At 30.1% G+C, this 15,116-nt stretch overlaps 1 protein-coding gene across 2 annotated transcripts in view; it reads right to left on the reverse strand.

Moving 5' to 3' along the window:
* Positions 1-1,641: 1,641 nt before the first annotated feature.
* The window catches only part of LOC143052387 (protein ERGIC-53-like), a 29,754-nt gene continuing 16,279 nt past the window's right edge, over positions 1,642-15,116 (reverse strand). Inside the window, exons 9-15 of one of the 2 annotated variants that reach the window (XM_076225414.1) lie at positions 14,937-15,028; positions 14,688-14,736; positions 10,983-11,168; positions 9,961-10,067; positions 9,154-9,340; positions 8,126-8,241; positions 1,642-7,388 (exon numbers count right to left, since the gene is read on the reverse strand). In XM_076225414.1, the coding sequence (XP_076081529.1) occupies positions 7,352-7,388; positions 8,126-8,241; positions 9,154-9,340; positions 9,961-10,067; positions 10,983-11,168; positions 14,688-14,736; positions 14,937-15,028 (774 nt within the window). In that variant the 3' untranslated portion in view covers positions 1,642-7,351. Of the gene's footprint in view, positions 7,389-8,125; positions 8,242-9,153; positions 9,341-9,960; positions 10,071-10,982; positions 11,169-14,687; positions 14,737-14,936; positions 15,029-15,116 lie in introns of both variants that reach the window. The other variant, XM_076225413.1, reaches the window with a different exon arrangement.

Consider the following 15,116-nt stretch of genomic DNA (forward strand, 5'->3'; position numbering starts at 1 on the left):
ACAGCTTAAGAAAGTTATTAAAATTTAAAAAAAACTTTAACCAGAGTGAATATTTGTGGACGCCGCCGCCGCCGACGACGACGACACCGACGACGACGGAATGTAGGATAGCTTAGTCTCACTTTTTGGACTAAAGTAAAAAAAATTATGAAAATAAATATGTTTAAATTTTTGCTGAATTTTGTGTACCCTCGAGCCTCCTCAAGTCACTTTTTTTAATTGTTTTTAGATATAGAGAAAACTGCTTTAAAACATAGGTCAAACTATGGGGTGAAAAAAGGTTTTGTCAAGATAATTAGAATGTAAAAGGATGAGAGTAAAACTGAAACCGTATTTAGCAAAAGGGTTCGACGAATATTTTGAGTCAACAAGAAAATCGGATCCTTATAAGAGTTACCGTCCTTAAATGGCAACTTAATTCGTAGATAAGTCAACATGAATGAAACCGTCAGTTTATATCTTGAAGTTTTTGATTGAATGCCCATTATTATTACCACTTTATTGCGTTTTTGAAAGAAATCGTCAGTCCACTACTTTGAGTTATTTCCCTTAAATGATTGAGGAAACGATATATATGATCAGCAGGACATCTGTGAATAGGTCAAGGTGGCCGGAACCGTCAGTAAACTCTTAAATGAGGATTTTTAACCATGTTTATATTTTGTGGAAACCAGTAGATGGACCTCTTTGCTAGCCAAGGGTTACGATCAAGGCTCCCTTTTTAAGAGGAGTTGGGGATTGAATCGGAAGATTATTAAAAGAGAGATTTGGAAATGTAAACAAATCTACAAATAAGCAAATACGAATGAACTGTCAGTCGACTCCTTACCCAAGTTTTTGTCCAGAAGTCGCACTTTGAACTTGTTTTTCAATTTTTACTTGTAACCTTGAAACCCGTAATACATAACCAAAAATTGTTCTACAACACCAGATTAAAGCTTAAATAGTTTTCACACAACACAAACGTTCTCGGTATATTCCATCAATTAGACGAAAAATGCCATTCGAAGGAAACTCGTTTATTGCAGCCTCTAGTTTATAATAATTTAGTTTATTGACTGTCAACTCATTTTGATTTCTTGCAACCAAAATCATGCCCTTCAGTTAAATGTGTTTTCATTCTCCTCAAAGGCAACTAAGTGTAAAGCTGTCATGCCTCATGATCCCATTTTATGTAGGGATTTTCAATGCACAAGGAATCTATGATTGATCCTTTGATTCAGGTGGTATATGCGTTGTCAACTCATTGTGTCTCATTTGTGAGACACAGAGTGTTTATTTTTTGTGAGTATGGAGCACCTGAGATATCCGCAAGTTTTGGTGTGGTTAATGAATCTCAATATTGAGTTTTTATGTTGTATTTTATAGCCTGTAGATTGTGTTTTTTTTTATTTTCTTTGGCATGGTGTAGTCAGTTTGAGTTCCTCTTACGAGTTTGAATGTTTCTTTGATATCTTCCACCACACTTTAACCCTTTTTTTAATTTTTGTATGAATGAATACTGTTGCATGTTCTTATACATATGTATTTAAATGATAAAACTTCAATTCCATCTAACAATGCAAGACCCAATGGGGGAGACAAAATCTTTTAAAACCACACAGTAGTATTCGTTTATGGCATTAAATAAAATAAACAATATTCCTGATAATGAAATTTAATGTACCAGACACCAAATACTCAACAGAAGGAATGACTAGAAAATACAAAGTCATGGCAGAAATGTAGTTGGAGATTGCTGTCATTTCATACAAACATGTTCTTATTAAAAGATTAACAACATATTTAGGTTGCTGTAGTTGAAAAAATAAATTCAATTTGTCATTTCTCCTTGAATAACTTGTGTCCTAATTTAGGACAATATATCAACAATTTAAATAAATATTTTTGCTTTAATAATTATAATTTGATGGTTATTTTTTTGGCAGGGGTATATAATAGCTTGCCATTTATACTAAAGGACATAAATTACAAAGAAAGGGGTTACATGCATATTCTTGACTGAAATCAATATCTAATAAATTATCAATATTTCTTTTAATGCAAATTCAGAATTTTTACAATGTTTTAAATATTGCAAAAGATTGCAACAGAAATTTATTTACGAAAAATAAAACTTTGCATTATATATTTTGATAACTTTATTTGTACACAGCTTTTCCTTCTTTGGCAATAATTTATTTACAAAATTATAATTTGATGGTAATCTTTTTTGTAAGGGTACATAATGATTCAACATTTATTCCAAAGTAAACATGTTAAAAAATCACTTCAAGTTCATGCAACAATTTCTGAATTTACAGATTTTATAAAAATGTAATACTGATTTATTATCATTGAAAATTTGGTTCAACTTGTTGCTGAATACAATATAGGTGTACATAACAAATTGTTTCAATATAAAAACAAGAAAACATCTGCAATTTCAAAATCATTCATCTACATTTTTTCAAAAAAAAAAAAAAAAAACAAAATGCTGTGAAGTGTAAATTTTGTTAGAGGAGAAAAAATAGTTATTTTGGTAAAGAAATAAATGCTTAGTTGACCCAGATCTGAAATAACTATTTTTGGCATACATTTACATACATTCATAATAATAATAAAACGTATTAACCAGTCATACATCCATACAACGAATAATTCATAATATTCCAGTTAATTCACAACATAACAACTACAACCAAAATCAAACAAGTGTGAACTAATTTTCTTGCAATTTATATCTAACAATTGTTGCATAATAATATCAATATAATTCAGTTGAAATTGCTTTTATCTGGTTATTTTTCAACTTATTCATATTAACTCATCGTAATATGTTTGATTTAACAAAGTACATCTTTAAAAACTGCTCTAAATAAAAAGAATAAATTCAATTTACTGCTTGCAAGAAAAAATTGGGTAACACATGTATAATTTTGGTAGTGAATTAATTTACAAAATATAACTGGACAAAACAATAAGTAAATTTACATTAATGGCACAAGAACCATTTACGTTTACCTCCAGATTATTCACAATTCACAATCGAGAACCAAGTGGGGAAAGGTGTATACTGAAAAGTTTTAAAAGAAAATTATGTTAGATGACTTCACCCCAATGTAAACATACTAGAAAATTATTTTTTCTTTGCTGTTGGAAAGCCAAGTTTCCAGCTTCATTAATAATCTTTAAGTTCTTATTGATTAATGAAATATTTCTGGTCAGAAGTTATCAAGAGGGGATGACAAGCTTATGGAGAATAAAAACAGTATAGTATGGGGAAAAGTGAGGGTAGTGGGGAAAAATTACAAAAAAATAAGAAATTTGGAAAAAAAGCACATTTTTTGAAGAATCAGGTTTAACCAACACAGCAAATCAAATTAATTTAATAAATCTTAATAAAAAATATAAATCCATTGCATATATCATAAACAATTATATCTCTCACATCCAATTTATCTCTGTCTCTCACCATCACTCATTCATGATAAAATACATGTAAAATGGAATGTTTACAACATGGAATAAAATTTATATAATATATGGGCCTCATCGGGTAGAAATCAACCATACGCAAATGAATATTAAATCTATTTCATAATTGTATAAATAAACCAATTTTTCAAGACGTTAATCTATTTCAATTGGAGAAAATTTCTGTAGAAAGTTTGTAAACTGTTAAAAAATGATTTGTTGTAAGAAAAATCTACAAAACATACTAAAACTCATATTTTCCAAAATCAATCACAGTCTTCATACCCTCAGCCAGGGGGGATTCGGACGACCCCCCCCCCCCTTGAAATCAAATAAGCACTGTTAAAGTCAATGTTTTGTTCAAATTGTGACTGTTAAAGTCGAGTTCATGAGTCCAACGAACCCCCCCCCTTGGAAATTCCTGGCTACGGGCCTGGTCTTTTATATGTACATGCATATGTGCATTTGCATACAATTGATTTCTATCTGACGCAGATCATATCAACACCTTTGCTTTACAAAATTCGCATGCTGACAATATATCAAACTTCATATTTAAATTACAGTTATTTCATTTAAATAATATAGTTTTACTTGTTTTTGCTCTTTATTTAGTTATAGTTTGCATTACTTGCACATGTATCAAAATGCATATTGTAATTTTGTCACCTGAATTTATTGAATGAATTTTTTTTAAAGCCAGCTGTGTTGATCTATAGATTTCAATAATAAAATAATGAAATAAATCATCTTTTTATTGCAAGTATAATTTTATATAATTTAATGTTTTTTCAGGCATAATATAAAATTTTTAGTTGTAGCTCTTGTTTTTCTAGTAATCCTCATCACATATCCAGAAATCAACTTTGGAAGATTCTGTCACTAATACCAAGGGTTGGCATTAGAAACTTATAATTTATGATCGTTCATTCTAAAGAAATACAAAAATTAGCAAATGTTTTAATAACACATTTGTAGGACTATTGCACTAAATTTATCTAATTTTGGCAATGAAGGTGGGGTATTTTGAGTTTATTAATTTTCGATAATTGGTGGGTCCTGAGGATTTGAAAATATTATGTACAATAATTTTATCCCCAGAATTATATATTATATTTATTACTAAGTCTACATAGAGATTACTAATCTTATCCAGATCAACTAAATTCATCTCAGCTAGAAAATTGCTACTATGGTTTCAAATATAATATTTTTATGGAAGTATATAAATAATGTATTAACTAGATTTTTATATGTAAAAATAAGCTATTTAAATTTTAGCATGTTCCAAAACACCTAAGAAAATCCAGTTAAGAACCAAAGAAAAATGAAACTAATTTGAAAAAGAACAAAAAATAAATAAACTGACTAAAATTGAATATGCTTTATAGTTGATTGCACCATTTTTTTTTCAAACAAGGGAAGACAACTCTGGAAATCAACATTTCAGTTTCAATTGCAAGAAGCACTGATATATATTGCACCAAATTAGATTCAGAACTGCACACAAATTGATAAGGAAGTTAAAAATAAGACACTTGAAATCATATTTCAAAGAAATAAAATAAATATTGAAATAGGCGATATTGGAGACAAAATAATTTTGTACTTCTTTTTTGATTTTTTATTCTATATCTAAACTCATCTTAACAGATGTAAAATTTATAAGCTTTTCAGCTATTTTCAATTTTTGATACTCCTTCTAGGAATGTCTAGTATTTAAGAGGTAATTTGTATCATAGGGTCTGTAGATAGACCCTGATATGCAAACACACTTTTTTACTTTACACGACACAAACAGTTTTAAAACTTAAACATATCATGTGTTACATACACAGCCATGCAATATAGTTTCAAAATGTAATTAATTAATCTTTCGCATTGAAAAAGAGTAAATAGCTATGATGTGACAATGATATTGCACCCCCGTATTAACTTTCAAACATATCTGATTAAAATACTGAGCTGATGTCCAAGCTTAGCTTAGAAGGATCTGAGAACTGAGAACATTGTTCTAGTTTCAGTTCCTGGAAAATCAGCCAATGAAATTTCAGCATTGCAAATTTTCAATGAAAGGTCTTTAAAACAGAAAGAAGAGCGGAGTGTTTGCAGATCTTTGTGAGCATAGATTGGACACTGTATTTTTATAAGACTATTTAAAACATAATGCTGATCTTGAATCAAGATATAAGTAAATCTACATCTATTCTAATTTGCTGTATATACTTTATAGTTCTACTGAAGCACGTCCTGTACAGTGATTAGCACCATGTTCTTGAGAACAAAAATCGTTAACAACAACAAGTCTTTAGGAAAACATCAACAATCATAAAATTATAGGCTTAAAAAATCTACAGGGTATATTTTTATTTTTCTATTTGTGACATACTCATTATTAGGCTACATCAATTTGATTTCAATTGTAAACAAAACTTAACTTTTCAATATGAGCAGAAAAGTATCACCTTATTGTCGTCTAACTTTTCTAAATATAATTTTAATCTTTTATTGTTTATTTTCAATTTTTTTTTGGGGAGGGGAGGGGAGGGGAAGGGAGGAGGGGGCAACTTTATAAAAATTAAAAAATCAGCTGAATCCCTCATGTTAAATCAGCTAATGCTTAACAAATATTTTCTTTAATTGTAAAAATCTATTTAAAATTCAGACCTGTATAAATTTTTTTTAATAAAATTATATTTTAAACAATTTGATGCAGCCTTAAGTGTTTCTTGAATTAACTATATATATATCAGTTTTTGATTTGTGACTCTCCAATATATAAACTTACAAAAATATCAGCTTAATTTCTATACTACTGTATTAAATGCTAATATTAATAATATCAGTTCATTGCAAAATTGTTTAATGATTTTACACATCTAAAAAAATTTATTTAGCTCCTGCATATTATGGTAAAACCTATTAAAGGATTTAAGATGTTTTTCCTTTTTAAAATTTTAAATGAATTATAATATCAACAGTGTCTTTTAATCATCGTGGTGATTCATTGTTTGAAAGAGACACTATCTAAAGATTTTGCTGTAGAATTTTCTTTAAAATGTTATTTTCATTCCAAGTTTACCCGGAAATACCATACCAATTTAAAAGGAGAACACCACCTTATTCTGGAAGATAAATGTTAAAGTCTCTTTCTTACAGGTTATTCAAGGAATATTTATATAATGCATTGTGAGTAAACTTAAAATTGAATGTACATTTTGTCATGAACATAGTTTATTTTTGCATCAAATATGCCTCAAGAGCGCTTTTTTAAGTTCTTAGGTAACAGAAAATTTTACTCACAAAAGGTGTAACATTTTTATTTTTGAAATTTTAAGCTTTATAAATGAGTTAATTTTTTCTTATCTAGAAAACCCTATAACTTGCAAAACCAAACACTATTTCACTTGAGACATAAAAATGTGAATAAAATAATAAAGAAAGTTCATTACCTGAACAAAAATTACATGAGGAAAACAAATATCCTTGGTTAGTATTTATAAGTTATCATGTCATCATTAATAAAATACTGAAATCACTTATTCTACTTAAGATTTACGGGTTGACAAAAAGTGCATTCATTGTCTCTTCTTTTATTAATGTTTTTGAAGATAATATACAGAATTTAAAATTACCTATTTGTCTAAATATTTCATCATTTTATCAATTTGAAATAAACAAGAATTTATCATTAGTTAATAATCAGCCAAGTAGTAAATATCTATAAATGCGCCATATAAGAGACCCTGAGCACTTTAAAAAATGTGATCTTGAACTTCATAAAATATCTGTTATGATCTTGAACTTCATAAAATATCGGTCATGATCTTTAACTTCATCACATATCTTCTTTTATTCATCTCAACATTCACACCAATATAAATAACAATATTTCTTAATAAAATTTCTTTGCTTGTGCTTCTTTATTTGACCTGCAAAACAAGATGGAAATTATATAATAACACATTTAAAGGTTCATGTATATATTTGAATTTAACAATGAAAATTATTCAATTCATGACTTCTAAGGTTATAAAATCAATGTTTCCAAGACCCAATTTGCATGGTTCACTTTTCCTTTAAATTTAAGGTTAAAGGTCTTCCTATGTGTAATTTAGAAAATAAAAATGACCACTTGCAAAGTAGATTGATAAAGGGTAATTTGTATAATGAAATCTGGCAAATTTTTCATGCAAATACTCTTACAGCTAGATAGGATTTATCACAAATTTGAGTGAATAATCCAGCAGAAATAGGATTCATAGTCTAATATTAAGACTTACAACATTTTTCTTGATTTATTTTGTAAAGACAATAAAATATTTCCGGACCTGTCCGCAGACAGGAAACAAGCATATATACTTTTTGGCTTAATCTTATTTTTTTTTATTTTAGTTCATTTATATGAATTGGAGTTTAGTGTGGTGTCCATTTTCACTGAGCTAGTTCACAATTTTATGAAGGGGCCAGCTGAGGACCTCCTCCTGGTGCAGGATTTTCTCGCTGTGTTGAAGACCCATTGTGGCCTTTCAGCTGTTTCCTTGACATAATCCCCATTTCCATTCTCAACTTTACCCAAGCTATCCATTTTTATCAACAAAAATTCTATTTATCATATTTTTTTTGTTTCTTTTCATAAAAAAAGTTATAATCAATAAATAATACATACCTATAAACCATATATGCTATTAATAATACAAATTGTGCTATTATTGAAACAAAAAATAATGTTGGTGTTATACAGGACACTGCTAATGGTGGTGGACAGGCGACACCTCCAGCTGACTAAAAATAGAAAAATAAAAATAATCAACAATCAACAATCAATAAAAGGGCACTAGCTAAGAGATATATTAAAAAATTAAATCATGATTTTTTTTGTTCATTATTAATGAAATGAAATAGTGAAATAATAATTTGCTTTTAGAAGCCAGTTTGGTTCAATTTTGTCAAAATAAGCTAAGAAACATCAATGATGAATCATTCCCTTGCAAGTGAACTTTAATTTAACCCCTAAGCTAGAGATGAATTATGCATGTTAAGCTATAAAAAGAAAAGAATGTCAACATTGAAAGTGAAACAAAGGTAAATCATTTGATTGACTGATTCGATCCACAAAAAATCATTCTTATACGCTCTGTAATTTGTTTTGTTCTAGGTTTTTTATAATTTGGATAAATGTTTTACATTGTTATAAAGCTAATATGAGAATTTGAGTTACATCGATGAACATGAATTTGACAGCTTGTGTCCCTATAAGTGAACTCACAAAAGAAATCTTCCCACTTACAATATTATGAGTATAATTTAAGAAATTTGATTATCCCCCCCTTCATTATATAGGGATTATAGTCCTTTAAAAATATCCTCAGATAGTGTTCTAAAATCGATGTAAAATTTTTATCAATACTTGTGCCATTTAGGAGTAGTTTTTCTTAGGGCTGATCCAAAAAAACTATTTTGAACATTCTTGAATACATTGCATTGATCCCGAGGTTATATTAGATGAATATAGTATTTTCTTACTTCTAGCCTAATGATTAAAGTTAACTGTTTCTTTATAAAACAGGGCCACATTTGCAAGCGATGTGGACATAACACAGTTTGGTTTTATAGTAATTCCATACATTTGGACGAAGCTATCTCTCTAAAATATTAAGTACACTGTACTGTTGCACTACATTAGTATTTTCTTACCTGTGGCCTATTAACTAAATTAACTACATCTTGTCTGACATATTTCATATGTTCCTGTAACTCTGATATAGCTTGTTGTGTATGTTGGGGGAGACCACCACCACCGCCCCCGCCTGCGGCTCCTCCTCCCTGACCCATATTCTGTTGTATAACATTCGCTCTATTTTGTATATCGTTTAATAATTGTCTGAAATAACATAAATTTTTATTAAGTGGATGAGTTATGCATCAAAAGTATATATATCAGTATATATAGCTAGTTGGCTAGACAAGAACATGAAGAATGTGTCCATAGTACACAGATGCCCAACACGTACAATCATTTTCTATATCTAGTGGCCCGTGAAATGGGCTCTGTTTTGTATATCGTTTAATAATTGTCTGAAAAAGACATACATGTATATTTATTGTGTTAATTGATTATGCAATACAGTTTATAATCTAGACTTTTTTTCAGTTTAGTGTTTTTCCATCTTAGTGATGTATGACCTCGCATAACCTTCCATTGATATTTATCAAATGTTAGAGGCAAACTGCAAATCAAGTGTTCAACATGTTCAATAAATTATAAATTTCCCTGAGGCTTTTATGGTGAATCTACAAAAAACAATTTAGAACAAAAATAGAATTTTTCTATAATCAACTAATATTATATCATGCAAGCTTTAATTGCAAATCCACAAAAAAACAAATCAAAATTAAAATTGAATTTTTCTTAAATCAACAAATATTTGTATCCAAGAAAAATAGATGAGTCAACAGTATTCTTAGAGGGGGTAAAAACGGAAAAAGTGTATTTAATCTTACCTCATTTCTCGAGCACTCTGCATTAAATCATTTTGATTATTCATAACTCTGTCTACTTCATGTCTCTTTATAGTATCTAACATTGGAACACCTCCTCCTCCTCCCATCTGCTGCTATAGAAAGACAAATTATTCATATATTTTTATATTCTGCAAATTCAGATATCACTGCATGCATTTGGTCATTTCAGACTAAAATGCAATTCTAATTTTGCGATATTGAGAAAATTTCTGTTTGATTCATATAAAAAATTTCAAAATGTGAGTTAGAATCATTGCTATTTTAATTAACCCGGTTGCATTTTTCATAATACTTAATACGTCGTAATAATTTCTGAATTTACAGTATTTCAAATGGTTAAATTTGTTCTCTGGTTTAAGAAGTAAAAAACATACAACCTAACAATAGAAACAGTATACAGTATATCATTTGGATACAAATTATATTAATTTTGTTTTATATATTTTCTTTTTGGATTAATATCAGCTCTTCTTTTTTTGTTTGCCATTACACATGTGCTTATCCATCATCATCATGACTATTTATAGATTATCATTGGTCATCTCAATTGATTTTATTGATAGAGACAGTAAAGTGAAAGTGCGAAAAACAATCGAGTTGGGATGGCCAAGAATAATCAGTTTATCGCTATTTTGCCTATGACAACGTTGACGTTTACATTGACAACGGCAGGTGCCCCCTTAGATTCTAGCAATAATATTTTATATCACTCTAACATGGCTGAGAAGGGAAATTATCAGTCAGTAAGATTAAAGGAAAATTTCCCAAAATAGGGATAATGTTTATTAATGCTATTTTACAAAATGTTTCATTGATCTTACAGACTAGGAAAATTTCACAAAATAGCCTGCTGTGTAATCTGTTTCAATTTTTTTCTGATTAAAAAATGTTAAATCAAAAGTATTTCAATGTGTGTATTTATAAGTTGTTGTACAATTATACCAATATAATATGGTTTTTGCATGAATATTGGTGAAAAAGCTTCAATGATCACCACTAACCTGTTGAGCGCCACCTTGTGGAGCTTGTACAGCGCCCCCAGTTGACAACTGACTGACTCTTGTGAGAACCATTTCCTGTCTCCCTAATAACTCGTCTAATGTTTTTCTAAGTTCTTTAACAGCATGATGGATAGAATTCTGTCCTTCAAATATCATCCTTAATTCTCTCTCACCCTGATTATCGAACTAAAAACAAAAGAAAAAAATATATATAAATCTAAGATATTCAAAATACATTCATAGATATTTTAAGTCATAATAAACGAGTGACCGGTGAAAAATAATGTTATTCCAATACTTGAACCAATGCATACAAACATCATAAACTAAGTCTTCTGTGCACGATTTTATCATTTTTGTCGCATAAATTACGTATAATCGTCATTTTTTTTTCAATCCGTCAGTGTTGTTGTGAAAATATGGCAGGTAAAGTTCGTGTTTTGAAGCCGAAGTTTAACGATTGTCACCTGTTTGTCCACAATCAACAAAAAAGCATGGATGTTAAGCACGTGTTAAACATGTACAATCAGATTATAGTTTATTTTATGGACAAACGTGTGTATTGCTATCACCGGATTTTTACGAGATGGATCACACTGAGGTCACTTTGCATACGGAAAATATGTTGGGGAATTGCTTCCTGCATAGATGCCAACCCCCTTTTGACACAATCAGTAACAAACTATCAAATTTTCCGTATTTTTGAAAAGTTTTCAGTAATCATTCATAAACGTGCATTTACCAATAAAAATTACTGACGAGTGGTTGCAAAGTGATGTGCACTAAAATTTGTCGTTTAACATGTTGTCTGTAGTAGCATTCCATTCATTACATTTTAATTGTTCAGATGTTCTCTACTCGTACATTTTCGTTTTGTCAAGGAGAAGAAGAGAAAGGGGGAAAGCTACTTCATAAAATGCAAGTTTGCCTCTTTGGAAGTCAGTTAGTTACCCAACAATAGGTTGATAACTCCCGAGAAACCAGAAGCATTACATTGGCGTTTTCTAAATACCGGACCAGGACGGAAAAGTAATGATAAAAATCCGCGTTTTACAAAATTGAACGGCGATGATTGGGAATCCGTAACTATTCGACTTTGACCGTAATAGCGTAGTTTTAATCGCAAAATCGGAAAAACTACGGAAAAATCGTAATGGTTGGCATCTATGTTCCTGGAAGGAAGCAATGAAAATAAAGTAAACTTCTTCTAAATATGAATAAACTAAGAATTTTCTTCAGGAAAAAGTATATGTACATAAGTTTTATAATGAAAACTATCCATTGAGTTATAAACAAGAGGCTCTCAAGAGCCTGAATCGCTCACCTGAATTTTTTTGGTTTAATCTCTCATCAATGATTATTTTGGCTTTTCAATTTATTTAAATGTTCTTTGAATCGTCCTATTTTCTTCAAAAGCAAAAAAAAATCATTTTCTCCTATGTTCTATTTTAGCCATAGGAGCTATGTTTCTTGACATACAAGGAAATGAAATATAAAAATTATACTAGATACTCTGAAACTCTGAAACTCATTAAGCCTAAGTTTGGCTGAAATTGATACAGCAGTTTCATAAGAGAAGATTTTTTAAAGTAAGTCAACATGATGAACAAATTGTGAAAAAAGTCTTTAAAGGGCAATAACTCCTAAAGAGGTCAATTGACAATTTTGGTCATATTAACTTATTTGTAGATCTTACTTTGCTGATCATATTTGCTGTTTACAGTTTATCTTTATCTATAATAATATTCAAGATAATGACCAAAAACTGCAAAATTTCCTTAAAATTACCAATTAAGTGGCAGCAACCCAACAATTGGATGTTTGATTCATCTGAAAATTTCAGGGCTGATAGATATTGACCTAATGAACATTTTTACTCCATGTCAGATTTGCTCTTAATGCTTTCGTTTTTGAGATATAAGCCAAAAACTGCATTTGACCCCTATGTTCTATTTTAAGTAATGGCGGCCATGTTTTTTGACGGATCAAAAATCAAAGCACACACTTTGTGAAGGATAATCTAAGGAACAACCATGCTAAGTTTTAACCAAATCCATTCAGTAGTTTCAGAGGAGAAGATTTTTTAAAGTTAGCAAATATGATGAACAAATTGTGAAAAATTGTCATTAAAGGACAATAACCCCTTAAGGGGTCAATTGACAATTTTGGTCATATTAACTTATTTGTAGATCTTACTTTGCTGATCTTTTTTGCTGTTTACAGTTTATCTTTATCTATAATAATATTCAAGATAATGACCAAAAACTGCAAAATTTCCTTAAAATTACCAATTAAGTGGCAGCAACCCAACAATTGGATGTTTGATTTATCTGAAAATTTCAGGGCTGATAGATATGGACCTAATGAACATTTTTACTCCATGTCAGATTTGCTCTTAATGCTTTCGTTTTTGAGATATAAGCCAAAAACTGCATTTGACCCCTATGTTCTATTTTAAGTAACGGCGGCCATGTTTTTTGACGGATCAAAAATCAAAGCACACACTTTGTGCAGGAAAATCTAAGGAACAACCATGCTAAGTTTTAACCAAATCCATTCAGTAGTTTCAGAGGAGAAGATTTTTTAAAGTTAGCAAATATGATGAACAAATTGTGAAAAATTGTCATTAAAGGACAATAACCCCTTAAGGGGTCAATTGACAATTTTGGTCATATTAACTTATTTGTAGATCTTACTTTGCTGATCTTTTTTGCTGTTTACAGTTTATCTTTATCTATAATAATATTCAAGATAATGACCAAAAACTGCAAAATTTCCTTAAAATTACCAATTAAGTGGCAGCAACCCAACAATGGTTTGTTTGATTCATCTGAAAATTTCTGGGCTGATAGATCTTGACCTAATAAACATTTTTACCCCATGTCAGATTTGCTCTAAATGCTTTCGTTTTTGAGATATAAGCCAAAAACTGCATTTGACCCCTATGTTCTATTTTAAGTAACGGCGGCCATGTTTTTTGACGGATCAAAAATCGAAGCGCACATTTTGTGCAGGATATACTAAGGAACAATCATGTTAAGTTTCATTCAAATCCATTCAGTAGTTTCAGAGGAGAAGATGTTTGAAAAATTGTTAACGACGACAGACGACGACGACGACGACGACGACGTCGACGACGACGGACGCCAAGTGATGAGAAAAGCTCACATGGCCTTTTAGGCCAGGTGAGCTAAAAACATACGCATTATATTTTTAATTTGAGGTTTCTTATGACTTTAACAGAATGGATAAACATTATTTGACAATAAACAACTTTTATGCAATTCGTTTGTAACAATTATTTTCATTGGACCATGATAAATATTTTGAAGGGGTAAATTCCACGTTCTACCAGTCCGATACTATGAAAGCCACCATTTTGAACCCAACTTTTTAGGGAATATAATTTCTCACAAAATAAACATGGAAGTCACATTTTATGCTTCAAATTTTTTTTTTTGTCAATGTTGAAACCATTCTGAAGTAAGGGCTGTTCCAGAAATTACTATGTACCCCCAGGGAAAGCATTTTTTAAAATTTTATATGGGTGGTTGTATTTGTAATACCAAATCTAAAGGGAGTGTTGTTCTAATTTTTTTTTATATCTGTGGGTGGTCGGGGTTTAAAAAAAAGTGCTGTCCCTGGATGTCACATAAAATTTTCTGGAATAGACCTAATTATTGATGTAGATATCTTTATATTTACCTCTCCTTCATAATCTTGACGAACTTTGTCTGGATGGGCTTCATTAAAGCTGAAAATAAACAATACTTAAAATCTTTAACTTATCAAAAAACTATCTTGACCAAAAACCTTTAACTGAAGCGGGACTGATGAACGAATGAATGGACGTACCAGAAAACACAATGGCCCTCTATTATCGTATGTGGTGCATAAAAAAAACCAATTGTCTGTCTGAAAAGTGTGAACAAAAAGAGAAATAAGTGTACTTACTCTTGTTTATTTTTTTCTAATTCTTTGTAATAGTTATCAAACTCGTTCTCATATTTTTGTCTTTCTTGTTCAGAAACTTGTGTCTTTGCTGCCTGTGAAGAGAACATTAATCTATTTATAAATTTCGTGTCAGCTAAAACTAAAATGATACAGAAACTGCATTTATAGATATACCAATCA

Source organism: Mytilus galloprovincialis, chromosome 11 (genome assembly GCF_965363235.1).
Source record: "Mytilus galloprovincialis chromosome 11, xbMytGall1.hap1.1, whole genome shotgun sequence".
Lineage (NCBI taxonomy): Eukaryota > Metazoa > Mollusca > Bivalvia > Mytilida > Mytilidae > Mytilus > Mytilus galloprovincialis.